At 39.2% G+C, this 27,685-nt stretch overlaps 1 protein-coding gene across 6 annotated transcripts in view; it reads left to right on the forward strand.

Annotated features, from left to right (window-relative positions):
• BANP (BTG3 associated nuclear protein) overlaps positions 1-27,685 on the forward strand; it is a 244,583-nt gene that overhangs the window by 180,452 nt on the left and 36,446 nt on the right. Inside the window, exon 13 of one of the 6 annotated variants that reach the window (XM_073308166.1) lies at positions 16,354-16,550. The exons of the other annotated variants lie outside the window; for them this stretch is intronic. Within the exon in view, the coding sequence (XP_073164267.1) occupies positions 16,354-16,425 (72 nt within the window). The 3' untranslated portion in view covers positions 16,426-16,550. Of the gene's footprint in view, positions 1-16,353; positions 16,551-27,685 lie in introns of those variants that run through there. 6 annotated transcript variants of the gene reach the window in all.

Below are 27,685 nucleotides of genomic sequence, written 5' to 3' on the forward strand. Positions count from 1 at the left end.
GAAACCCCATCGTTATTTCTCTGTAGAAAATATTTATGCAGGACAGAGTCACAACACAAATATTGTGAAAATATTTTTACAGTGAAAACAGCCAGTTGTATGGTATATTTTTAGAAGTCACTGTGTGTCAGAACAAGAAGGCATTTTCAGTGTATGTAAAGTAAATAACCAGCTGTTCTCCAGCTTTTAAATACCACTGTGCTATCAGCAGAAGAGGTTATTTCTACAATATGAAACAATTAGTGTGCCCAACAAAAGCCCGCCAGGAACTTTCTACAATCATAATAATTATGTTTGTCTTGGATTACGATTTATTAGCTTTGAAGGATTTATTTAGATTCTCTTCTGTTTATCTGTTGCCAGAATGTTAAAAAATGGCCTTTCACGTATAATATACTAAGCTTGATGACTTAGTATAACTTTTCCATGGTTCATATTTTCTGTAGCAATAAATAAAACTTAAGAATAAGTTATAAATATTTTAAGAATGTTTTTGTCTTTCGTTAGGTCTTCATGATTTAGACTTTAATGAGCCAGCAAAAGTTTCAGTTGGAGCTCTTCAGTCTAATGTAAAAATGATTATTCAGAATTTTACTGCTGAAAAATAAGGTTGGCACTTTAGAATTAATCTTGTTGACTGCAAAATCCTCATCTATATCAGTGCCAAGGAAAGCATTACATAGACCAAACAAAGTTAGCCAAACTCAGACGCCCAGATTGGGGTTATAGGGTTCAACTGCCCCAAGCCTCCTGACTTCCAGTCCCATGCCCTAGCTACCGGATCAGATGGATTTGTGGTATCACAGTCTCGTGTCTAGCACACAATGGGTACTTTAAGAAATAAACTTTTTTTTTTTTTTTTTTTTACTTCTCATGAATCGAGAAAAGTAACTTTCTGTACTACAGGATGAAAATGAACTCATGCAATTAGCCTCAACTCAAGAGGCTCTTGACATTTTGTTTGAGTTAAATCTGTATTTCATTTGTTGTCTGCTTTTCTTGTAAAATTTGGAAGCTAGTTTTCTGGACCAGAAGAACATGGGTGACAGTTGTAGAAATTAAACGAATGCAATCTGCTTTTACCAGTTTGTTGTTCGAAAAATGTTCTCAGAGACACTCTTATTCTGTGACCAGATGTGAAAACTGAAATGTCACCATAGATGGGATTACTCTAATCTACTGCAGTTGTTTTTTTTAGTTTGCTGTGTGGAGCATGTTATTCTGAAACACTTCCCACTGGAATATATTACTGATGTTTAGTACGTATAATGATTAAAAATATACCACCTAAGACAGTTTTATTACACTCACTAGCAATCAATTATGCAGTCATTGGATTAGTTTCCTACTGTTACCAGTCCAAAAGTAAAAGTGGAAATCTCCCCCTCTAAATCTCTTAATGTTGGCGATTGAATAGAATTTATTGATTTAGATTTCTTGTTAAAGATGGAGACTGAGTAAGACAGCGTGTTTTAAAGTAATGGTAGAATAGATAACAGAATTGTTTATGCACTGTTTTTGTAATCCACTATATACTTTGTTCCTTGGGTGACATTTTCATTGGTGACCTGTTTAATTTGTTGTTCTGAAAAATGCCCCATTACCAGCTGTCTAGAAGGTAATTGATTCAGTGAGATGAGTGTTTTCAATAGGATATTTGTGTAAAACTACATTACTATTTTAATTTTGATTAATATCTTCATATGTAAAAAATGTCCAGACCTATACAAGGCAGAAATAGGGTTTTGCTGAGTCAGTGACTAAATGGATGGCTCGAATAAAAATATTATCTAACTTTCTAGTGTTTTTTACTGATTGATATAGTCTACTTAAAGGATTTAGAGACAGAGATTTCCTATTCCTAATGTAAAACAGATCTTTTTAAAAATGAGATGACAGATTTCTGTTTTGATTAGATTCTGCAAAAGCTTTAAGTACTAGTTTTGGATTTCACAGATCACTAAGTGAGAAGAAATAGAAGTGAAAGAATTTTCTCACTAGATACCTCTGGAGGCTCATCTTAAATTCTTGTTGTTGTTGCAGAGTATGAAGTTCATATACATTAAATCAACCTCGTATAGTACCTTTATATTCTTAAATTTAAGATATTAACTATATGGTGATATATAGTAATTAGAAATTTATTTCTTCTGCTGTACCTGTTAAACAAAACTATTAGCGTGCAGTCTGCTTGCTAGAATTTTTAAACTTTATTTTTAAACCTATTATATATTTCTGTTTTCTGAAAAATATGACCTCTTATAGTGTCTGAGTTGGGCTCCCAACTACAGCTGCTGTATCTCAGTGGGCAATGTTTAAGTCAGTTCAGTATAATATTAACATTATTAATATGTAATTGGAATGAACACCCTGAAAATCTTAGTTAGCCTATAGAAATCTGCTGTGAGGAGGGTGCTCGTTTTTCATCAGGGATGTGTAAAATAAACCCATTTTAGAGAGAGGAATTTTTCCGAGCACTCATCTATATTGTGCTCAAAGACAGGTAAGAGCATGGAATTTGTAAGGCTTCTTATGAACCATTCTGCCATCTGATTTTTTGTTATATCTTTTAATATGGAGTGTATTGTCAATTTCAAACCCCTCCATTTTATTTAAGATGGTGCAAATTTATTTAATTGGCGATGCAAATTTGCAATAACCCTTTTTAAGTTTCAAAATTGGACAATCTGCACCATTTTTTTGTTGTTGCTGTTGCAATAATCCAAGTGGGCTTTGTGTATGTGTTTGTGTGTTCAATATATGCAGTGCTCAGAAACAGTACACAGGAATATTAGTGGATCGTTTTCATTTTATATATTAATGTCTATATAGAGATATGTAATTTTCAGCTATTAAAATGAAATGTGGGCTTAAATTCCACATTCCGGTTCCCCATTTGCAGAATTCTTTCTGATGTTTGGACTCTGGTTGGCCATTTTTCTTAATTCACAACAGCAAAAAAGAAAAGAGTAAGTGGATTGTTTTGGAAACATTTTATATTCATCTCAAATATGGCTTCATTTTTAAAAATATTCTATGCTCTCTGTCAAAACTTTTTTTTCCCCCTCTGACCTCTAGTCTGCTTTGTACTCCGTTCACCCTGCTATGCCTTGGTGTTGCAACAGCAGCTGCTGAGGCAAATGCTGATGTATGGTTTGAAGAGTCCTGCAGTACCTCAGCGCACCAGTGTGAGCTAAGGATGGAATGGTATCCTTAATCAAACATTTCTTAGCTTTGCTTGGTTTAAGATAGTTCCCGAATATTGGAAATTTATGTTATCTAATATATAAAGGGAGGAAATACCTTAAGTATTGACATAATAAGGCATCAGCATTAGTAAAAAAAAATCCTGCAAGAAGCGCGAAGATGAAAAATATCTCATGTTATTCTACACTAAATCAGAGCAATTAATGAAAATAGTTTTTTTCCCAGTATTTTCTTTTGTACAGTCCATAGCAGATATGAAAGGAATGAAATAGCTTTCATTCTTATATATTAATAATTTTATTAATTTTTCCAAGTATAACAAATATACCAAAACACCAGGTTTACCATAGTACAAAACATAAATAAAGAGTCTTAGGATAATTGGTTGGTTGATGATTTGGTTGGTGTTGGTCCTGCTTTGAGCAGGAGGTTGGACTAGATGACCTCCTGAGGTCTCTTCCAACCCTAATCTATGATTCTATAAAGGAAGGCGAGGGGAAGCGACATGTCTATCTTAAGGTCTGTGTTAATCATAAACGTCTAAAAAGTCAGCCCAATAGCTCTGAATTTTTCTGGCATTCCCCTTCTGCAGAATGCCAGTTGTTCTTTAGCTGCAAGGTCAGCCACATTGCTGAGCTGGACATCAGTGCTCAGTGGGGATCAACTTTTCCATTTTTGCAGGATTAATTTTTTCGCGACAAAAGTTGCATGTTGAAACCATGTTGCCTTGTTACCAGGTAACTTCCAAATATCAGGAATATATCCTAGAACAAAACTTAAGGGGCAGGGCTCCAATTTAGCATCCACTATCAAATTGGTCTTTTGACCCATGTGAGAAATTCTCGATACACGGGCACTCCCAAAACATATGAGCTAATCTAGCATCAAGGGAGTTACATTTTCAGCAATGGTCAGCATTTATGAGGCCCATTGCCATTAGCCTATGTGGGGAAAAGTATATTTGAAAAAGTGTCCTTTGGTGAATAAACCATGGTCTCAGGTCTATAGTTGTTTTTTGAACATTAGATACAATTGTGTTTCATTGAGTTGGAGATTGTTGTGTATCCAAATCTCTGTCCCAAGCAACTCTCAAATTATCAATCTTTAGCAAAGATTTTTTGGGCCATAAAATAGTAAAAGGATACTGCTGGCTGAGTAAATCCAGGAAGTTTCCTCCAAAATAATAAAAGTTCTGGAGCTCCTGGAGCTCCCAATACACTCTGCCCAAATACAGTCATAAGTGAATGCTTTAATTGAAGATATTTCCATGCACTGGAGCAGGGCAAGCCACGTTGTTCACCACCTTTGGCTGTCAGGCCTCACCCACTCCTCCATCCATGACCACTTGGCGGCATTCAGTGCCTTCCTCCCCCTGTGGATGGCTCTTCTGTTTTCACTCACCCAACCACCGTCCGCTTCTTTCATGGACTTCCTATCAGTGTGGAAACCTACCTTCTCCTGAGACCTGAATCTTGTCCTCTCTGCCCTCACTAAGCTGCTCTTTGAACCCCTCACAACCTGCTCTCTTGCCCACCTCTCCATGAAGGTGATCTTTTTGGTGGCCGTCACCTCGGTGAGACAGGTTAGTGAACTGGCAGCCACGACGGCCAACCTGCCCTTTACTGCCTTAAGGACAAAGTCCTACAGACTGTGACTTCTTGTGAGTCCTCGCACCCAGCTCCAGGCTGACCACTGCTCGCTACTCTCCCATGTCTGGAATCCATTTAGGGACCATCACTTAAAGAAGAAGGGAAGATTACTTACAATAACTTGAGGATCTTTGAGATGTGTGGCCCCTATTCGGATTCCAGTACCTGCCCACCATTCCTTCTGATGTGGACTCCATCGCTTGCTGGTAAGAGGGACCTGGAGCGGCGTTGACCCCCATAACATCTTAAAGCTGCGGGTGCACTACTTGGCCGACACACAACACACGTGCAGGTCAATGGACACTACTTCAAGCAGTTCCAGCTCCGCAGCATGGCGTGCATGTGCACCCATGTCTGGAATCGAAGTAGGGACCACACATCTGGAAAGAACCTTCAGTTACAGTAAGTTACCTCCCCTCACATCTTTTTACAATACTTTCCTACTTGGATATTAGCTTTATACACTTGTATAGTGCTAGGTCTCTTTTTACACTATATCTTTTTAACTTGAAAATCATATATTGTCTTTAAAACATCTCTGTGTGAAAACACCTGCCAGATGAAGGTGTATCTTATTTATTATTGTAATCCAGCAGAAAGCTGGGCCATTTTTACAGAAACACTTCTCAATATATATTTTCAAACAATTCACAGTCAGCCAGCCAACAATAGCCCTGGCATCTTTCAACTTTAACCTTGTCTTCCTTGAAATTCATTTAACAGCAGCAATGACATCATCATCATCTAATAACTTTTAGAATCTTTCCCATGAAATGATTGCTTTGAAATCCATATGGGGAAAAGATATTAGGAGAGGTGGGAATGTTCATCTACTTCATATTTTATATGAATTTATATGCATAAAGCTCTGTGTGTGTATGTATATATACAGGAAAGTACTGTAAAACAATGCGACAAAAATTCATCCTGTTGCTTCCTACCTCAGGTCAATTAAAATCCATGAGATTACCACATAACCCTCATTCACCCAATGAATTTGACAAAAGATATAAAAATGGGATATGGATTCGAAGGCTGAGGAAGTTCAGATCCAGAGGCTTGGTACGGGCCCATCTCTTCATTAAACTACCAAAATGCTTAATCAAAGCCTTTTAAACAATGATGCAACTCAGTAGTGCAGAGGTCCCCAAACTGTGGGGTGCACCCCCCAGGGGTGTGTGTGTGTGTAGGAACATCTGGGTGGGGGGGAGGAGCCCAGGCCAATCCTCATGGGGGCAGGGAGCACCACCCAGGCCCCGCCAGTGCTGCTCCAGTCCCACCCCCAACCGCGTCCCTGGCTCCTGACCCTGCACCTGGCCCCATTCCCAGCCTCAGCACAGCACTGGTCCTGGCCCCGCCACTGGCCACCGCTCCGTTCCCAGCCTGAGGCTGAGGGCGGGGCCAGGAGCGGAGATGCACGAGGCTGCGGGCCTGGCTGCTGGCCGCCACCGCAGCCCGACTGTGGTTTTGCTCCCGCCCCCAGCCTCAGGACCTGGCTGTGGCCCCACTCCCGGCCCCAGATCCACCCCCAGACTTGGCCCCCTTACCCCCATCCGTCCTGTCCCCCCCATCCCCAACCCGAGGCCTAGCTCCAGCTCTGGGGGAGGGGGGGAAAGCGTGAGGCATGGATACGGGTAAGGGGGGGCATGACCCTCAAAAGTTTGGGGACTGCTGCAGTAGTGCATACTGAGACATCACAACAATGTACCATATTAGTATTTAGGAAGGCACATTGCAATACCAAATTAAATCCATCCCCAGAGAATTATATGGAATACTACTATTACTTTGCTTTTCTAAATATTTTATATTTATACACACTGCAAAAATGTGTGTCCTGTAACCATTTCCAAAAAGTCTTTGACCAGCTTTAATTGTTTGTCTCATATGAATGTAGCCTGATACTTGAATGGCTAATAATTGTATTGGTTGCCAAAATGATACCAATCTAATGAGCTGGGGTCAGTAGGGTTCTAATCCCAGAATCAGACACAACAGAATTAAAACTAATAAGTTCAATATCTTGTGGGGAACCCCAGGGTGTATGGCAAAGACACTCACATTGAGGGCAAAGCAAAGTCTTAGTCACTTTTATTCACACAATCAATAAAGACAAGACAACTCCAAACCATATAAACAAATAGCAGTAATATAGTACTGGGGATTTCTTTGGTATCATTCCTTGCATATGCTCATGTACTTACATACTCACACCTTTCCTTGGGGATCTGATGGTCAGAGATAAAAGACTGGCCCTGGCATGCCAAATGAGTCCAATGATCCAAACCCCAATGCCCAAAGGTTGGTGATAGATAATAACAGTGAAGAGCTGAAGGGTCAAGGATGGAAAGCTTCCCACCCAGCTACATGGTGACCTAGCCTATTATAGGCCTGGCATGAGGATTCAGGTGCCCAGCCTTCCATGTCCATATCTAACTTCCTCACCCTAGTAATGTTGGGGTGCCGTTATCCTGTATTTAGCACATTAATGTTTTTTACCTCATTACCATATATGTCAACTATTGCTAAAGCACGTTTGTGGTTAAACTTCTGCCAATGATTTTATCCTCAAATATCCAAGTCTACTATCAGTTCAGTATTCCTGCAGTTGCCTGGCATCATTATGTACCAACTCCCCTCTTAAACAGGCTATTCCCAGTTCCGCAAAATCTAGGGTAACCGTCAGGCCATTTTACCTATGCTAAGGGTTACAGGCCTGCTTCACTCATTCTAACCTGCTTAAGACAATGTCTTGCAGGATAGAGGGCTGTAGGTTCCTTGTTTTACTGCTAAGTAAAATAAAAGGCTAAGCTAGCTGTATGGGCTACGGGGAGAATAATCTTAATGCAACAGACAAGCACACTCTGTCACTTTTCTTCTAATAAAAACGTTCCTTTCAAGCAAAAATGTTCCTGCATTGTGTGCTAAAGCAAAAACAGAAATCTTGGAGAGTCTAGGTAGCTCAGGGAATTAATCCCTTATGGAAAACCCTTCCCTACCAGAATTAGTGGAAAATATCATTTAAGCCACAAGTGAAATGGGTTTGGTATTGACTAGTTCCAAGAAGCATCCTATTAAAGTCACAAAAACAACTGTACATCAAGTGCAGGTCAGGCAAAGGGAAATGTGGCCAAAAGAGGCCCATGACAGAATGTGTTAGATAAATATCCACTTTCAAAAATTGATCTCTGCCGGTTGTTGTGCATTGTCTGGCTTATGTTGTTTCTGAATAGGAAATGTGCATTTTTTCCCATCAGTTTTCACTGTTAAATCATATCCCTCCAAATTACGAAATCATAAAGCTTAGAACTTTACAAATATTAACTACTCCTTACAATGTCTCCCTGGAATAGGTGAGGGTTAGCTCTAAAGTGACACCGAGGCAGGAATGTTCAGCAATTTGCCCCAAGTCACAACGAGAGTCAGAATTATAAAAGAGAATTTCCTGGCTGTTAGTTCTTTGCGCAGACCACTAGACCACACCTTTCTCTAAACATAATGGACTTTAACAGTAAAGCTCAGCTGTCAGAGTAGGTGTAGGGTTCAGCAATACGTAGCCACTTCTGCTTTTTTCCATGTAACTTGCTAAAAAAAGTTAGATTTAGCAATTTTCTATGGCCTGGCACATTGAAATCATAGTAGTTTGTTCCAATTTATATGCACCAGGATCTATTTTTAGTGATACCCATCTTTCTTTTGATTTTTTTTTTAGTACAGTGAATTCTAGTTGTTGCTAGCTAAAAGTGTTCCAAGCTAGACACAGAGCCCAAGATATTCCTGGAAAATAATTCTCAGCCAGGAAGGCTTAGTTTTCTTGGAGAAAAGGAAAAACCTGAACATTTAATGACCCTAATTACTAATTAATTTTTAGTAGTTCCTGAGACTGTTGAAAATGTGTAGACATGGCTTGACGGATATGTTAAAATATTCACTACATGAAGCTTTTAGATAGCATGAGGTTTTTAGGTTTGTTCTGGCAACATTTCAAAAGGGTTTGTAATCTGATAAATGGAAAACGTGAGCACTGTTTGTGAAATGTACTTATATTTTACATTAGTACTTGCACTTAAGTGCTCTTGGCTTTCTCTTTGCTTTACACTTGAAAGGATATATTGTCCTTCTGGTACTAATAAAATAATAGAAGGCTTGAGAGCCTGGTGTTTAATATTATATTACCCCATATTGACATACATGTAGGTATTTGTGTACTCCTCTCTCACTGTGATTTATAGAGCAGTGGATTGCTTATTTATGGTTTAGTGACTCTGGTACAAAGCCAAACTCAGCAGTCGTTATGCACTGAATAGGTATCGTTAAGACTGTAAGCCTTTATATTAACACTAATTAGCCTCCAAGGTATTGTTGGAGGAAGGGAGAAACTGGCCTAGATATATACAGTAGTAGTTTATTGTTAACTATCCAATGATTTAATTGCATTTGGTTGAACATACTGTTCAGGGTCTGTGGCAAGTCCGTTAGCTTAACATGAGAGAGTTTTTTCAGTCCAAGCATTTTTAAAAAATACTATGACGTTAAGCCAGCATCTGCCTAAATAAAGAGAGATACAAATGAGAGAATGGCAGCATTCCTCAGCAATGTCTTTGTCTGAGAAAAGACTTCCTGGATCTGAACACCTCTCCAGAATCTCACAGGAATTCTCAGCCACTCCATTTGTTTGTAGAATCATAGATATTGGAGATGGAAGAGACATATGTAGTCAACCTCCTGTTGGTATCGAATTTGTTCTCTTCAGTGTATTCTCAAGAGCATCATTCAGTCCATTTTTCATAGGATGGAGGGTACGTTTTCTCCCTCCAATTATGGTTGCATTTTTGGCACTAGTTTCTACATTTCAAGAACAGGAGTGAGAGGAAAACCCGGAGAGACCTGTTTGGATGGAGTAGAATACAGTACTAATAGAGCTATAGCCAGGACTGGCTAGCTTCCAAGACTGAAAGTGTAAAATCGACTAAGGGGCTAATATTACAAAGGCACTATTAATACCAGTAAGTCACTTTTAGGGAACTCTGAGAGGGGAACAAAATGAAACTAGAGAGCTACCGACAATGGGCAAGAAGATGTGTTACACAACATATTATGTATTCTGATAAAGCAGGACATATAACAACATATGAGAAAAAGTGTTTTGTCTGGGCATTGATAAAAATAATCTTCAAGATGGTCTCCTGTTGAGACAGTTTTATTCCAAAAAGAAACTCTATGTGAGTAATTATTGTGAAATCTGGCACCCATTTGCAGACTTGGAAGAATGACCAATAAACAAGGGCAAATGTGAGATTCATTGTATTTTATGAAGACTGGTGATTCTTGTAAGCACTGAACCTGGACCCAGTAGAGCCGACAACAAAATTTTTGTTTAAAATAGCTGTTGATAAACACAAAGATCAAACAATCTGGATGACTATTACATAACCCTTTAGCATTTGTATTTAAAATCACAATTGATTAATCTGTACAAAAATGTTTGAAATAGTGTCTTTGGGAACTGAGAATTAATACAGGACTGTCTGTCTGAGAACTGAGGGCTTTTTATGAATCCCTGCTGGAGAGAGAGCCATATCACTCTGTGTGTGTTTGTTTGCATAAAAGCAAGACTGGCTAATGGAGAGAGACAAAACAGGAGGTCATGTAGGACAGGAAACAGTTGATAGAGCCCTATATGATACAAAGTTTGTATCCGATCCGCGATCTGCAAAAAATTATGTGCAGATATCAAGTGGACATCTGCATATTTGCAGGGCCCTAATGATTGACCTTTCTAAGGGCCAGTTCTGCACCCATATTCACATTTCAGAGTAACAGCCGTGTTAGTCTGTATTCGCAAAAAGAAAAGGAGTACTTGTGGCACCTTAGACTTATGCTCAAATAAATTGGTTAGTCTCTAAGGTGCCACAAGTCCTCCTTTTCTTTTTGCATATTCACATTGAGTAGTATGTTAAGCTACTCAGTGAATAAGTTTATTCAGTGCTAGTAAGGCAGAACCTATGAAGTAGATATTCAGTAAAGACTTACTGATTTTGGAACATGCAATACTATAGCTGTGAAAGAGGTTACAAATTAGTTTACCTAGAGCAGCACAAACTCCAAAGCCTATGGTTATAGCTTTCTTTTAATTGACCTGTATTTTCAGCTAAACTGGTCACATTCCTTAGTAAAGTTCTGTGAATATCAGTTAGCACTTCATTCTCTTCTCTCTGTCGTAACATGCCCTGTTGTTTCAGGATAGGGCTCATTTCTATTCCCATCAAAGCCAATGGAAATTTTTCTATTGACTTTAATTGACATCAGATTTGGACTTGAAACCTTACACTCCATCTACAGATGCTCATTTGTTTGTTTAATATTTTTTTCTCTTTTGTGTATGCTCAGTAGTTTGCAGTTGGAAATCTTGTATTGTAATTGTTCTACTTAAACTAAATCAATATAAATCTTATTAAAAAATTCCCAGTCAGCTCTCCTTAAAGGAGTTTTCCCATATTTCCCTCTTTCTCTGCAGTTAACAAAGTTCTGCAGTCCTTACAACCATAGCCGCATTCTTTCCTTTCCTTACCTTTCTCCATCAGTTAAAAAAGTTTTAACATTCCCAAATATTATGTGAAAATTCTCATGCAGTCCTTTGCATTTCCTCTCAGGATTCTGAGTCTAGGATGAAATATGTGTGAAGTGCCCTTCGGGTTCTGGGAGGAGGTAGAAACTGGTTCAAATTGGCAAAAGGTGAATGTCTGAGAACATGAGATTTTTTTTTAGAGTAACGTTAAGAGAAATTAAAAGCATGTTGAACTAGTTTACCTAATTGGCCAAGTTAGTGAAATATATATATGTATGCACATAATATAAAAAAGTGAGTACAGTACAGGAAATATTTGTATTCTATGACAAATGTAGCCATTTGTTACTATTTTATCATACTTTGGAACTAGACTATAAAATGACTCCCAGGGCTGGAAGAAATATGGTTGAGAGTCCGATTGTGTCCTACTATTCGCGAACCTGTACTAATTCAGCTATAGAATAAGATGTAATGTCAAACATGTAAGATCACTAATTACACAAAAGATAAAACCTTTTATTCTTATGTAATGTTCTACATGCAGAATGCCACAAAGCACTAAAAAGAGGATGTTGGCTAGAGCAAATACTTTATGAATCTGGATACGGCAAGTCTCAGAGAGACAGCACAGGAGAAATAACATGAAGATAGAACAGAGTTAGATAGGACTGAGATTTACAAGGATGCAGAGAAGTATTTTTACTGGCTAGTTGCTGTGAGGGGAGCAGTAGTAAGAGAAACAAAAGTGATTGAGAGTTAGAGTGAAACGTTTTAAATCAAGCAAAGATTATACATATATAATTGATCTTTTTATTTAATTGCTATGAACTCATTTACATCAAGGCAAATGCTAACCCCTCTTTCCAAAAAACTCTTACTACTGTAGCCTTTCAAAATATTGCCGTATAAACAAAGATTCTGAGTATACACCAACACAGTGTACAATACTCAGTGCATACAACATATGCAGTGAAGAGTATCTTTAAATATTTAGAAAAATGAATGTGTTGTATATGTGGCTGCCTGTCAGTTTTTCTGAATCCTGTCTCCTGGGGTTTTATATTGATTTTTTTATTATTATAATTATTATTTATTTATACCTCATTCATTTTACAACTGTAATTTTAGTCGGTCTACCAGAAAAGCCAGTATTCAGCCACATACAGAATTTGCTTTCAGTGACAGAACGCAGTTCTTAAGTAACTTTGCAAAATGTTTTTGTCAGATTTAAGTCCTGAATAATCCTTGCGAGTGAGTATGAGAAACGTCGTACTGCCAATTTTAAAATGAAAGCGCTCGTTTTTTGTTTAACCGTCTTTGCTTTAAAAACCATTAACAAGTGTGCAATAGTTGCAGCCTCAGCCTCACTGTTCAGCAGTTATTGTAACTCCATCTTTTACATTTTAACAGGCTGGGAGAGAAGACAATGAAAATAAATATGTGGGCTTGTTCCGGGGCCATAATGTCACAACAGTTTATGCACAGTATGAATGGATATGGCAGTTGCCTTTGAATTTGAAAACATTATGCAAGAGCATTAAAACATGCGACCCTCCTTAAAAGTCAGTGTATCACCACAACACTAGTAAAGTGATAATAAACAGCCAAGTTTGTGTGCAACTGGCCTACATTGGCCTGTGCATGGCACCTAAACTTTAAGTTATAATGTGAATAATGCCTAAAACTTATCCTAAACATAACATTAAAAATAATGTCAAGTATCAGGTGGGAGCTGTGTGAGTCTGTATACACAAAAACAACAAGGAGTCCGGTGGCACCTTAAAGGCTAACATTTATTTGGGCATAAGCTTTTGTGGTCTAGAACCCACTTCATCGGATGCATGGAGTGACAGTTACAGCTGCAGGCATTACTATACTGACATATGAAGAAAAGGGAGTTACCTCACAAGTGGAGAACCAGTGTTGACAGGGCCAATTCGATCAGGGTGGATGTAGTCCACTCCCAAGAATAGATAATAATAGGAGGTGTCAGTTCCAGGAGAGGCAAAGCTACTTTTGTAATGAGCCAGCCACTCCCAGTCCCTATTCAGGCCCAAATTAATTCTGTTAAATTTGCAAGTGAATTTTAGTTCTGCTGTTTCTCTTTGAAGTCTGTTTCTGAAGTTTTTTTGTTCAAGAATAGCTACTTTTAAATCTGTTATAGGAATCTTCCTGGACATTCAATAACAGATTTAACAGATAACATCTCTTACAGAACACATCTTCCAAGCCTGTCACACACGTTAACTCTCTTAACATCCTGCAAGGCAGTATTATTAACCTTGTTTTGCATGCTAGGAAATGGAAGCAGTGACTTGTCCAAGGTCACCAGAGGCAGTGGAAGTGCTGGGGTTAGAGCATGGGAATCCTTGGCTCCCTGTGCACTCAAGACATGGCTTTATACCCCTGAATGTTTGGGTAGCTTATTTTCTGCTTCGTGTCGTCAGTTGGTGTAAATTGTCATGGCTCCACTGGAAATCATAAAAACATAGGGCTGGAAGGGACCTCAACAGGTGATCGAGTGCATTCCCCCATGCTAAGGCAGGATTATGTATGCATAGGCCATCCCTGACACAACTTTGTCTGTGGAGGCATGACAATTTGCACCAGCTGAGGATCTGCTCCCATGTGTTTTCCTTACACTTTCTTAAAATAGTATGAGCTTCCAAGACTGATTGTGCAATGTACAAGAAACTTCTCCTTTAGTTCTGCGGTAACCATCAAAGCTTTCAATTTGCCAAAAGATCCTATTGTAAATCAGGAAAGCAGGGCTTCAAGGGAGGTATTCTTCCCCAGGAAAGGAATAAGGCAGTGCCCATTCTTAAAACTCTCCTTATCATTCATATCATTTTTACAGACTGCGCTGTGAATCATGAAGAATCCAATTTAATCTACGGTATTAATAATGAACCTATTACTGTGATATCTAGATTTTGATTTAAGCTTTTGATGGAAGCTCTGCTCCTGGATTTGACTCCATTCTCTGTTGGTCAGAGAGCATATACTACTGAAAATCTCTTCACCTGGCCCTCCCTTGCTCAGGACTAGTACTGGAAAAACTAGTCCCTTCCTCTTGTTGCGTAGGCACCCTCTGTTTAAACACCCCCAATATACACACTTTGCTTTGCTACACTCTCAAAGATACTCCCGAATGGACCAACTCTACATAGTTGAGGCTGCATTAGAAAGCCCTTTAATCACTTGCAATCTATTCATCAGGTCAGGTTTTAGGCAGATTCCTGAATGTCACTGCATTTCCTGGTCCGGAGTGCAGGCGACTTGGAACTATGTTTGACATATGATAATCTGTACTGTGGCATAAAGCACTTTCCTCTGTATCCAAATGTGGTGTGATTTCAGATGGGCCATAAGCATATGGTGGGAAAGTATAATTCAGTAGTTTGTGTTATTTGCTGTTGGGATTGAGGACCTTTACTTTTCTGTGCAATTATTTCAGTATGCCTTGTCTGCCTTTGGTTTGCTGAATGGTCATGTTTCTGACCACTCCATTATGATTCATTATTTTCAAAATGCAACATTTTAAAGAAGGTTTTAAATTAATGGGGAATTTTAAATGACTAGTTTATTCCAAATTTTATATTTATTTTAGGGTTTTTTCTAATAACAGAGCTTGGCAAATGATATCATACACAATTATCTAAAATACAGTACTTAATTAATTATGTCTTGGATTTTCAAAAGCCTAAGGGATTTAGGTACCCAAATCCCACTTAAATGTGTTAGCCAGGCATTTAAAAATGAGCCTATCTGTTTTCAGTACATCTATGGTGATGGGTCTACTTATGAATTATTATTTCTGAGTTTCTTTAGGATTACATTCGCTATTTACTACAAGTAAGTACTGGTAGTTTGAAGGACAATATTTCTACTGAAATACATTTCATTTTACATATCCTCAAAAGTCATACTTTCAACGTGACTGTAATTTCAGTGATATTTATTCCATGTATCATCCTTGCTTTACTATTATAACGTTGTTTTGTCTTTAGGATGTATTTTATTACACACACACATAGATGCACCTGCTGTATTAGGAAGTGCCAGTATTATGGTTGCTCATGCAATTCTGTTATGTGCATCTGCAACAACCTCCCCCACTTTAGTGTTAAGAATTCTTGAAACTTTTTTTAAGACACTTTTGCACCTCTAGTATTTGCTGCAGCCCTTTGTTTGGCTAGAGAGGATGCCTCAAGCTAGGGAAATAGCTTTTCTTTGTTGCAGGGATTTGGCTCAACTTTTGCTAAAATTTAAAGTGTTAAAAATAGCCATTTCCTTTCTCTCATTTGCATACATCACGAAAATGTTGGTAGCCATGCCAAATAATAGCATATTGTTGCCAAAGCATCCACAGCCACTCTACTGGGAACACCTTGGAACAGCCACAATGGGGAGTTGTTACAGTTATATATAACAGAATCTGTTTTACCTTTATTCTTAAGAAGGAAATTGCATATAAAAATTATGTTAAAAGAACATTATTTAGGTTCAAGCTCTGGAAAGTTAGGAAATGCCAGATTTGTGGTTGCCTGGGCAATCTTAATTTTGTCTCCTTGTGTTTCTGCATTATAATACAATATTTAATTACATGATCACATACAATTTTTGCCACAGGACCCCTGCTCCATTCAGTTCCTAGGATGAACACACAATGGGCAAAATTAAAGTTCCACAGGCAGCAGTAAATCTAGTACTTGTAACTTTCAAATGCTTGACTTTGCAACATAATATTATTTTAATGTATTTTAATAAATTGTATATACTGGACTTAACCGCCTCGTGGTGTCTCAGATTGTTTTTGTTAGCAGAGTTTTATGAGGAACAGAAGAGCTTTGATAAAATATATCATTCCCACATACACTCAATATATTACATGTCAGATTGCTCTCAGTTGCTTTATATCTATAGGTGCGGACTCCATGGGTGCTCAGGGGCTCAAGCAGCAACCGAAAAAATAGGGTGTGCTCATTAATCTTTTGAGGGCCCTTGTGCCCAGATCGAAGCCCTGCTCTGCCCTGAAGCCCTGCCCCAAAGCCCCGCCCCTACTCGGTCTCTTCCACCCGGGGCCCCGACTGCCCTGGCATGGGGGTGAAGAGTGGAGAGGAGCTCCCACTGGCAAAAACAAAAGTCAGTGCCTGTGTTTATATCCCTTGTTTCTTGTGCTCAGTTACTCATCCAGTTTCTTTACTTTATTCCGGTAATGTTAACCAAGAGTCAGCAGTAATAGCCCAAAGCCAGCAATTTGTGTCTTTTGATATTGGCTTTTAAGCTTCATAATTGAACTAGAAATATTTGTCTCTCATTAGCTGGCTGCAGAAATATTCTATTCATCTAGTAGTTGCCTAGAGCTGGAATATGAGACAGAGAAAATGAACTTCAAGTGCCATTTGTTTTCAGATAAAATAGATACTTGCTTTCAAAATGTTTTGATTAAAAAATATCAGAGGCAACTTTGGAATATCTTCTCTCTTGTTTTTTTTGCTTTACTCTTTTTCACATAATTAATTTATAAACTAATGAAAAAGGTTATGAACACAAGAAAGCTATGTACTCTGGGCCATAAGTTACAAAGTCTGTAAAAGTAGTTAGCCGTGTTTTGTTAGATATAGATGAGATAAAATGTTTTTGTGGTGTGGGGGAAGAGTGTGATAACTGAGACCCACCTGGAGTTCAGTGCTTGAGTCCAGAAGGGTCTGGATCAAATCTGTCCAAATTCCCATCTTTGCTAGATCCAGGCAGAACAGAGTAAGTTGCTCCTTAGTATCTGTCAGCAGTCTCCAGCTGGAGGATGTAGCTTGGTCAGATATTTCATCAGTTCCTCTTTCAAGGTGTTTTGCTTTTTTGCTAATCCATACAGCTAAAAACGCTCCACCTTTCATAGTCATTAAGAATACCTACTGGCAATTCCATTTGAATAGCTGCTTGAGGCCTGTAGTACCGGAGGCTACAATGAGACCATATTTGTATTTTAAAAACTCCTCTTTTATTGCAAGAAAATGTGATTTGACCTTTCTCCTGACTCTTGCCTTTAAGCAATCTTTGGAAACAAGTTCAACCAGTCTCTTTCTTTCAAAATATTTTGTCAAGGGCCTCATATTCATATGTAACTTTGATGATTTTTTGCTATAACATTTTAAAAGCACTAACAAAATTCTTCACTTTCACAGAAGTATGCTAAACATTTTAGGAATAATAATACATATTACTTATGCATCTTTTAAAAACACACCCGTCTCAGACGATAGGCACATGAGCAAGCAATATTAAATTGAAACATTTCAGATTGGACTTTGATATAATAAACTCTTCCCAGCCCACTGCAAAGTATATTTCAGCTTACTCTTGCCGCCCTAACTCAGTCCCTTCGCATATGCAGCACGACCCCAAAATCAGAAAACTCAATGTTAGACCAGGTTCCATAGTCTTGGACCCTTTGTTGAGAACGTTGTACTGTAAGTCAGCTCCTGTTTAACAAGATACTCTTCAGACATTAACATATTAGCCAGATGAATCAGAATACAGATTTTTTTCAAATGAATATTTATTAAAAATTATAGTTTGCAGTGTTGTTATAGCCATGTTTGTCCCAGGATATTAGAGAAACAAGGTGGGTGAGGTAATACCTTTTATTGGGACCTACTTCTGTTGGTGAGAGACAAGTTTTTGAGCTACACAGAGCTCTTCTTTGATTCAGAACTCCTTATAGCTCAAAAGTGTGTCTCTCACCAGCAGAAGTTGGTCCAATAAAAGATTTTACCTCAACCACCTTTGTGTCTCTATTAACAAGGCCACCTAAAACAACAAAACAAACCCTCTTGGTTTAAGTGAAAACTCCAAAAAAACCTCTTGATTTTAAACTCTTGTTTTTAATAAAAATGAAAAATCGATAACAAAAAGGTGTGAGCAAAGGAGCTAAAGACAGAATTCTTAAGGTCGACCAATTAGGAGTGTCAGTTCAGTCTTAGCCCTTTCTCTTTTTACAAAATCACACATGTGATTCTCTTAGGTACAGTCTCTACGCAAAAGAATAAATGGACACAAATCAGACGTCAAGAATTATAACATTCAAAAACCAGTCGGAGAACACTTCAACCTCCCTGGACACTCAATTACAGACCTAAAAGTGGCAATTCTTCAACAAAAAACCTTGAAAAACAGACTCCAGTGAGAATCTGCAGAACTGGAATTAATTTTCAAACTGGACACCATCAAATTAGGCTTGGAATAAAGACTGGGAGTGGATGGGTCATTACACAAACTAAAAGCTATTTCCCCATGCTAATTTTTCCCCCTGCAGTCACTCACACCTTCTTGTCAACTGTTTGAAATGGGCCATCCTGATTTATCACTACAAAAGTTTTTTTTCTCCTGCTGATAATAGCCCACCTTAATTGATTTGTCTCGTTACAGTTGGTATGGCAACCCCATCTTTTCATGTTTTCGGTGTATATATATATATCTTCCTACTGTATATATATATATCTTCCTACTGTATTTTCCACTGCATGCATCTGATGAAGTGAGGTTTAGCGCATGAAAGCTTATGCCCAAATAAATTTGTTAGTCTCTAAGGTGCCACAAGTACTCCTCGTTCTTAAGTACTGCTACTCATAGCTAACCAACAGAATCTATAACCTGTTCAAGAATTAAAGCCTTTCTGAAACAGTTCACTTTGTTACAACTGAGTGAATAGCAGGTCTGCAATGGGTAGCAGATTAACATTTTATTAAGATTCATTTCTTTGCCTTTGTATTTTGGTTGTCCATGATGGGTTTTATCTAATGCAATGTCCCAAACTTGGGACACCTCTTGTTCAGGGAAAGACCCTGGCGGGCCGGGCCGGTTTGTTTACCTACCATGTCCGCAGGTTCGGCCGATCGTGGCTCCCACTGGCCGCAATTTGCTGCTCCAGGCCAATGGGGGCTGCGGAAAGCGGCGCGGGCTGAGGGACGTACTGGCCGCCACTTTCCGCAGCCCCCATTGGCCTGGAGCGGGCAAACAAACTGTCCCGGCCCGCTAGGGGCTTTCCCTGAACAAGTGGTGTCCCAGGTTTGGGAAACACTGGTCTAATGAAATAACACCATCCTCATATTCATTTCATTTTTAAATTCCATGAGCCACGCCTTGGCTATTAAACTGTTTTAGCTTCTCCAGTGTTAGATGCTCATTTGGTAAAGCAATATTGTCAGAGTTAAACAACCTAAAATGTAATTATAATGCATTAAAAAAACCACACATTTTTCATTTTGTAACTCTTCTCCATCATAATCCTGTATGTTAGCTCTGCCGAATGAGAATTGCAGCAGTCCCATTTTATTCTACTGGTAATCCAGTAGCCACAAACGTGGAGGGCTAGGTGGTGGTAATCCCATGTCCACTTCATTCTGCCCCTTGTAAGCAGCCAGGGTATTGAAACACATAAACATCCTGCTCTACAAATGCTTTACAGATCTGTATTCTTGTCCGTTCTAATCATCTATCAGCTCACAAACACATAGCCAGAAAGAACAAATTGACAGTAGTCTCAACAAATGGGACTCCTAGAAGTTTGTGGATGAGTTGCCAGCCTTGAATCTGGGTTAACACGATTGGCAACCCTGTCTTTTAGAAGAGCTGATAATGGGAAGAATTACCAGGAGAGCAGTTTACAACAGGAAGGGTCAAATGTAACCATCCTAATGTAACTCCACTGCAGTCAGTGAAGTTAAACCAGGGGTGGGCAAACTACGGCCCCGGGGGCTGCATCTGGACCTTCAGATGTTTTAATCCGCCCTCAAGTTCCCGCCAGGGAGCAGGGTCCGGGGTTTGCCCCGCTTCAGCTGGGGAGCAGGCTCAGAAGTTGGTCCTGCTCTGCGCGTGCTATGGCTCTGCACGGCTCCCGGAAGCATGGGCATGTCCCCCCTCCAACTCCTACGCGTAGGGGCAGCCAGGGGGCTCCGCACGCTACCCCCCGCCCTAAGTGCAGCCCCCACAGCTCCATTTGACCGGGAACCATGGCCAATGAGAGCTGCAGAGCCACGCTTCTGCATAGGAGCTGGAGGGGGGACATGCTGCTTCTTCTGGGAGCTGCTTGTGGTAAGCACTGCCTGGAGCCTGCACCCCTGAGCCACCCCCCTGGACTCCAACTCCCTGCCCCAGCCCCTGATCCTACTCCCACCCTCACCCTCCAAACCCCTCGGTCCCAGTCCAGGGCACCCTCCAAACCCCCAACTCCTCATCCCCACCCCCATCCCAGAGCCCGCACCCTCAACCAGAGCCCTCAGCCCCTCCCACACCCCAACCCCCAATTTCATGAGCATTCATGGCCCGTCATACAATTTCCATATCCAGATGTGGCCCTTGGGCCAAAAAGTTTGCTCACCCCTGTGTTAAACCATAAATGACTTTGCCTTAAAAGCTCAGATACTGGAGTGGGGCATACAGCTGAAGAGGGAACTGTCTGCTCGGGGAGGAGAAGGGGAGGTGTGCATGCACATACAAAGGGGTGACATAAGACTTGATACACTGGATCTCTGCCACCAGAGGATCCTCTTATGCTGCTGGCTATTCTGAAGCTTCTTGAAGGCCAAAATCTGATCGTGCTTCAATACAAAGCAGTCATGGCCCCAGGAGGATCTGGGCCAAAACTTTCAGTGCATGGGAAATTTTGGGTCTGTCAAACTCATGATTGTCTCTTCAGTCACACATAATTCAGCAGCATGATTTGTATCCTTAACATACAGACTGATTACTCTCTCACCCTATGGTTTGGAAGGTCAGGTTAATCGCTTTGTTTTCTTTGGGTGGAAAGCTTGTGCTGTTATCGACCTACGAATAAACAAAAATTCATTTTCAGACATGAGCCCAAATACTTTTTCTTCCTTCTTCAGTTAATAAGCTTATGTTTGAAGCTGAAGTCGAACTGCAAACTGTAGTCAAAATGGGGGAAATATTCTTCACTTTCTCTGTAGTGTAGATGCAGTATTACAATTTTCATACATTTATGCAAAGTACCCACATGGAAGACTTTGTGATCCAACCGTGCTTATATTGTACAGAAAGGTGTTGATGAAGCTGTTAAAACTCAGTGTGAGGATAGAAGGTTTTCCTGCTTCTGTACATCAGTTGTTATAGCCACATCAGCAGTTTCAAGTATGGAACTAAATGTAGCGTCTGGGACTCTAGCTCCCTTTAAATTTTTCTCAATTAAGAAAATATTGAGAACTCACTTTTGTCCTTTTGATTATATAGTTTTAATGGAGCTGGCAGAGGAAATGCAGTGTGCAATTCAAACTGCTCTTAAACTGTCTTACCATCTAGTATTTCATCAACGTCATGCCCATGAACTCTCAAATATTTACCATAAAATAAATTGACTCCATTGTACACTAAACTTATCTTTATGTACAGTAATAAAATTGTTTACAGTGTGTATTGCTTAACTGCAATAACATCATTGCTTGGCAGGAGGGTTTCTGATTGAATTTTTTCTTCGGTGTTGTAGATGATCTACCGCAGTTTCTTTGTAGAGGAGCCTGTTCAGAATCAAACACTCTTGGATTTCTTTTAACTTTCTCCACTTACACGTCTATTCTGAAGTCTGTGATGGATCATCTCTGCCTTTTTTATTAGATGCTTATTTGGATGGTATTCTTTTCAAAAGCTAAATGTACAAATGACTGTTTGAGTACGTGTGAGAGAGACCCCCTCATGTACATGGGCACATTTTCAGATTTGTGCAGTTACTGCAGTTGTGTGCACAACCTGTACTTTAATGTGTACCATAAGGTACTTTAATAGAATTGCATTTAGTAGTTTGAGATGTCCAAGCATATGAAAACTGCTTTCCCCTCATCAGTTAAGAAATTTCAGACAAGCACACAACTAAAAATCTACTTGTTTTTGAAATCTCATCCTTGCCTTGGATTTAGGCCTCATTGAAGACAAATAAATGCCTTTTACCTGTCTGAAGAATTTTTACTTAGCAGTAACAAAGTTGATAAGTGTATCAAAACATAGCTCTGCTCATTGAAGGCACAAAGCTCCAGATGCAGGCATGCATATGCTTCCTTTGTAATCTACATGGAATGGTGTGCAAGCAGAGAGAGAATAGGTTTCTGGTCTGTTTTATGTTTTGTTCTGTTGCTCAGTAGAGATCCTGAAAACCCCTGTGGGAGCTGTGTCATGTAGCCATTCTGCTGTTTCCTTATACAATGCCTTGATAGCTTAGAAATTCATTTGGAATGTCAGATACTGTAGTTGTGTTTTACATAGTGAAACCCCACTGATTTGTAATGGTTCAAGGAAGTGCATCCATCTGTATGGAACTTGGCTCTACATTCAAAAGGATTCTTTGTAAATAAAGCTTGTAATGGGTATAGAACAGGCCTGCGTGGGCCCCTGCAAAGAACACAGTAAATGTCATAGTAGGCCAGTTCAATTATGTGAACAAAACGACAATATACTTTTACAACAGTGGAAATTAGCACTGTGGCAAATTTTGAACCCAGTACAGAAATATCAAAGGTCATCAAAGGTTCATCCCATACTATTTGCCTTGTTGTAAACATTACTTAAGGCTAACTTTTCCCCTTGCTAGAGAAAAGAGTTGGGTTGCCTCTTGATATTTAAGACCAGGGTAATATTTTCTAATGTACAACATTCAGCAAAAGACCTAGCACAAATCCATGACATATAATCTAGTATGTTGCTAGTCAGAATAATTTTCATACATGTATTCAAAATGCACGTAGGGTTTTGGGAACAGGGAAGGGACCTTAACAGGTGATCGAGTGCTTTCCTCCATGTGAAGGCAGGATTACGTATGCATAGGCCATCCCTGACACAACTTTGTCTGTGGAGGCATGACAGTTTGCACCAGCTGAGGATCTGCTCCATGTGTTTTCCTTACACTTTCTTAAAAAAGTATGTGCTTCCAAGATTGATTGTGCAATGTACAAGAAACTTCTCCTTTTGAACGTTTCATTTGTAGCTTTGAGAGTATATTGAAAAGTGACAAGTACGGGTTTAATATAAATACCTCAAGATGAGTTTGCCATCTGATTCTGGCCTGCCCCCAATAGGGAGGCCCCAAGGAGGAAACCGTTGCATTGAACCATCCTGTGATCCTCAGATCTTTTCTCTCACACTGCACGGGGACACCAGTTCTGCTGTATCTGGCAGATTCCACACTCATGGAGGGTGAGGTGAGATTTGCCCTTTAGGAAGTCCTTTCCAGCTGTCTGTCCGCACACTCAAGCAGGGAAACCCTACACAGTTGTGCTCAGGAGGTTGCAAAGCTAAGGGCTAGGAATTTCCTTAAAACACATTTTGTGGAAAATTTTATCTAAGGGTATGTGTACACGTGGAGGTGGGAGTGTGATTCCCAGCTCTTGCGGATGTATTTGTGCTAGCTCTCTTCAAGCTAGCGTGCTAGAAATAGCAGTATAGCCGAGGTAGCCTGGGCAGCAGCAAATCGTGGCGCAGAGTTTTGGTGCCGGCTAAAAACCCATCTGAGCCCCATGGGCATGGCTAGCCTGTGTCGCCACTTGCCATTACCGTGGCTACACTGCTATTTTTAGCATGCTAGCTTGATTACAGTTAGCACGACTATGTCTACACAAATTGGGAATCACACCCTTAGCTCCAAGTGTAGATATAACATAAGTCTCTCACAAATCTGGGAAAGTTTCCTGTTCACCATGGGCAAGTATGTCCGTCAAGGCCTGCTTGCTGCTGTTGACTTTTAAAGTCCAGTTATTGGCTTGCTATATATACATACAACATTAGCTACAGATGCCATGAGATGTTCAACAGTTTTCACCCCTATAGTGTTTTAGAATTATTCTTCAGTGTGTTATCCTAGCATTTGAAAATATATAGGGGATTGCTGAAGGTTTTTGCTCTGGGTATGAAAGGAAGGAGGAGGCATTTTTAAGTTAATCTTTCCCAAAGTCGTTCTGCTACTTATCTCCTCCCTGCGTTATTGACTTCTCTGTGTAGTTGCTATTCTACATTGAGTGTATGATCTAGTTTCTACGTCAGACCCATGGGATTGATCTCATTACCACTCTATGAAAATTGGTATGTGACAGCTGATTTCAAAAGGTCATGTGTGCTGAGCTCTCTCTCTCAGCGTATGCTTGGAATTTTCAAAATATTTTTGAATTGTTGTGACTTTTGTTACATCCAGTTCATACAAGTAATGAAAATAAAAACTGGATCTAGTAGAGGTCATGAGTTACGTAAACTCATATAAAGTGAAGTTTGGAGTCCTTGCATTTTTATTGCTGTCACAGTTACAACAAGATGTAACCAATTAATTTTCTTCGGGAAGACTTTGGTACATAGGGATAAGATTTGATCCTAGAAATGCTGTCTTATTTGGAAGGAAAGGAAAATGTGTCAAAAATCAGACTTTCCTGGTCCACATCAGACTGCAAACTTAGGGCTAAAATCTACCACTGTTATTCACAGAGAGTAATAATTCACTCCTCCAATAGGCCAAATGATTTCAGTGGCGTAGTTTATGGAGAGAGCATGGTACTTATGTCAAGTAACGGTGGCAGAATCTAGCCCTTCATATTTATTGATTGATTGATTAAGTCCAAAATTGTGTTGTGGTTTTCTACACAGATTTAGCATGTTCTGTGTTATATATGAAGGAAAAATGCTTTCTGTTACCACATGCTATATGGAATCTTCATATTAATAGCATCTTGGCATTTTACATTCCCAAGGCAGTCCCAGAAACCATCTGAGAGCTGCAAATCTGGTTCATAAATACTGTAATTTGTATCAGGACCAGATTTTATCAAGTCCAAATGTTTTTATTTCCAAAATGTTGAATCTATTTTAAGTCTTTATACAAATCTGTAAGAATAGCCCGCCATTCAAGGCCAAATTCGAGGTGATATGTAAAGAGCGTACTGTAAGTTACTATGTGGGTTCTATGTCAATTTTAAATTAAAGTTATTTACACATCAAGGAAGAAAGCGTAAGTTACATCAATTTAGGCTTCCTTAGACTTCCCTCATACCACTTTACATATCACCTCCGAATTTGGCCTTGGGATAATTTCTATATATAGACATATGTTACACTTACTGATAACATTATCAGGTTCCTGCATTTATCATTTTGAAGGCTACACGTTGTGAATCATTCATTTCTGCCTATCAAACGTGAGATTGTGTGTATATGCCAGAGAAGTCTATAGATTCAGTTTTATAAGTTCAATACCTGCTGTTTAGTTCACAGTTTTTCCGTATATGCTTCAATATGCTTAGATTCCTCATAATTAAACTTTTATCAGACATTTGTTCTTCCCACAGTCTGAATGGAAAAAAGTTTCATTCTGGCAGGACAAAAGATTGTCTAACAGCCTGGGGAATGTTACTACAACACACTTTTTTTTTAATCATGAGAAAAACACTCTTTAAATATGTGTGTTATAAAAAGCTTGTGTTCTCGTTGCAATAGTAAAACAAATTAAACATTTTAAAAGCAGGCTGTTTATGCTGCTCTTGTGAGTTTCAGTTTTCGTCTTGGATTGTTTGGCCACACACATGCATGAGGTATAGTTTTGAGTGTGATTTTTTTTTTCAGTTCCTTCTCATTGATATGACCTTTTTGTATGTGGGTAAAATCCTGGTCAGGTTCAACTTAATACGTACAAGTATTCCTGAACAAAAAAAGTGCTTATTGCATTTAATTTTAGGTTATGCACTAGATTTACATTATCCCAGCTGGGTATTAAACTGTGTTACAGAACTGGCAGTATGTTGGGGAAAACCAGATGTGTACTCTAAGAAAACAATAGTTTCAGGTCCAGAGTCTTCATAGAAGTCTGCTTCAAATTCACACCCCATGTTGTTCTCCTTTTCCCTGAAAGAAATTGAATTTTATTCAAAAATGTGGGGGGTGGTGGTTGTTTTTTTAAGTCCAAATGATGATTAGAAAGTTTAACATGCATGCAAATGTTATCTGAATATTGCTTCAGAAAGAAAAGAACTTTGGTTGGCCCAGTGGCTCAGCTGGTAGCGAAATGTCTTGCTCTGTGGGAGACCCTGTTTTAAGTTCAACCACAGGCCAGCAATGGCGTGAAGCTCCACATAGGTGAAGCTCTCAGATCAGCAGCAACGAAGAGATGAACTGTGAGATTGCATTATGGACGGACGTTTCCTATTGACAGGCCACAGAGTAGTCATCAAGCTTGGTTTCCACTGCAGAGGAAAATAAATATAAAAGGTAAATGAGCAAATGGCAGCCCCATTCAAACTGTGTCATATGCTTGGGAAATAAGTGTGTCCTTGATAATAGGCACATGGTTGGAGTCAAATCTGATGAACAAGGGAGAACCAATGCTCAGCTATCTGGGCCAGCTGTTTTCTACCCCATAAAGAAAGAGAGAGAAGAATTGTAAATTGTGAATGTGTTTCCTAAATATGTTTACAATGAATTGAAGTAGTTTTCTAAGATATGCTGGAGGCAAAGTGCGTAAACAATTTATTTCTGCTCTTTTGTATTTAAAGCTTATGTACAGCTAGGTTTCAGTTATCAGTAATGTTACAAATGCCTTACCATTAATTTTAGAACTTCATGGTATAGGCTTATATTGCAGGCAAGCCACAAAACAAACCTGAAAACCCCACCTCAACAAAGATTTCTCTTATTTTCTCGTCATGAAATGTAACTGGGTCTCAACACAGATTTTTAATGGTTTGTATAATTCTTTCATGTCAGATTATTGGCTCCAAGTCGAGGAAACTTGATTAAAAAAAAATGAAAACATCCATTTAATAACCAAGCCCTTCATTTTCAGAAATGGGTAAATATCATCTGTGTAACTGTAACATTTAGAACTTGACATATTCAAACAACCTTACTTTTTGTTAGGATTCATTCTGATTTTATTACTCTAAATAAGAAAGCGTATGTTTGCATCATTACAAAGGCTGGTGTGAAAGAAGCATCAATTCACAGGCTACTCTAGGGTATAATAAACATTTGTCCTGCTATTGCAGTGTCTAAAGGGAAAGCAGATGTGAAATAAAATTCCTGAGCAAGGTTCTCTCCCTGATGGAGAAATTGAATGGAAGTGATAAGGTCCTACCTGAAGAGCAATGTGTGTGTGCTCAGTGAAATCTGAATGGAGTTCAGAGGTTCTAATAAACAGAGAGCAGTGATTCACACTAGCCTTAAGGCGCCATTAAATCCCTCGGGGCGGAGAAAAGCTTCTATAGAAATTACCATTAATACA

Source organism: Lepidochelys kempii, chromosome 12 (assembly GCF_965140265.1).
Source record: "Lepidochelys kempii isolate rLepKem1 chromosome 12, rLepKem1.hap2, whole genome shotgun sequence".
Taxonomy (NCBI): Eukaryota; Metazoa; Chordata; order Testudines; family Cheloniidae; genus Lepidochelys; species Lepidochelys kempii.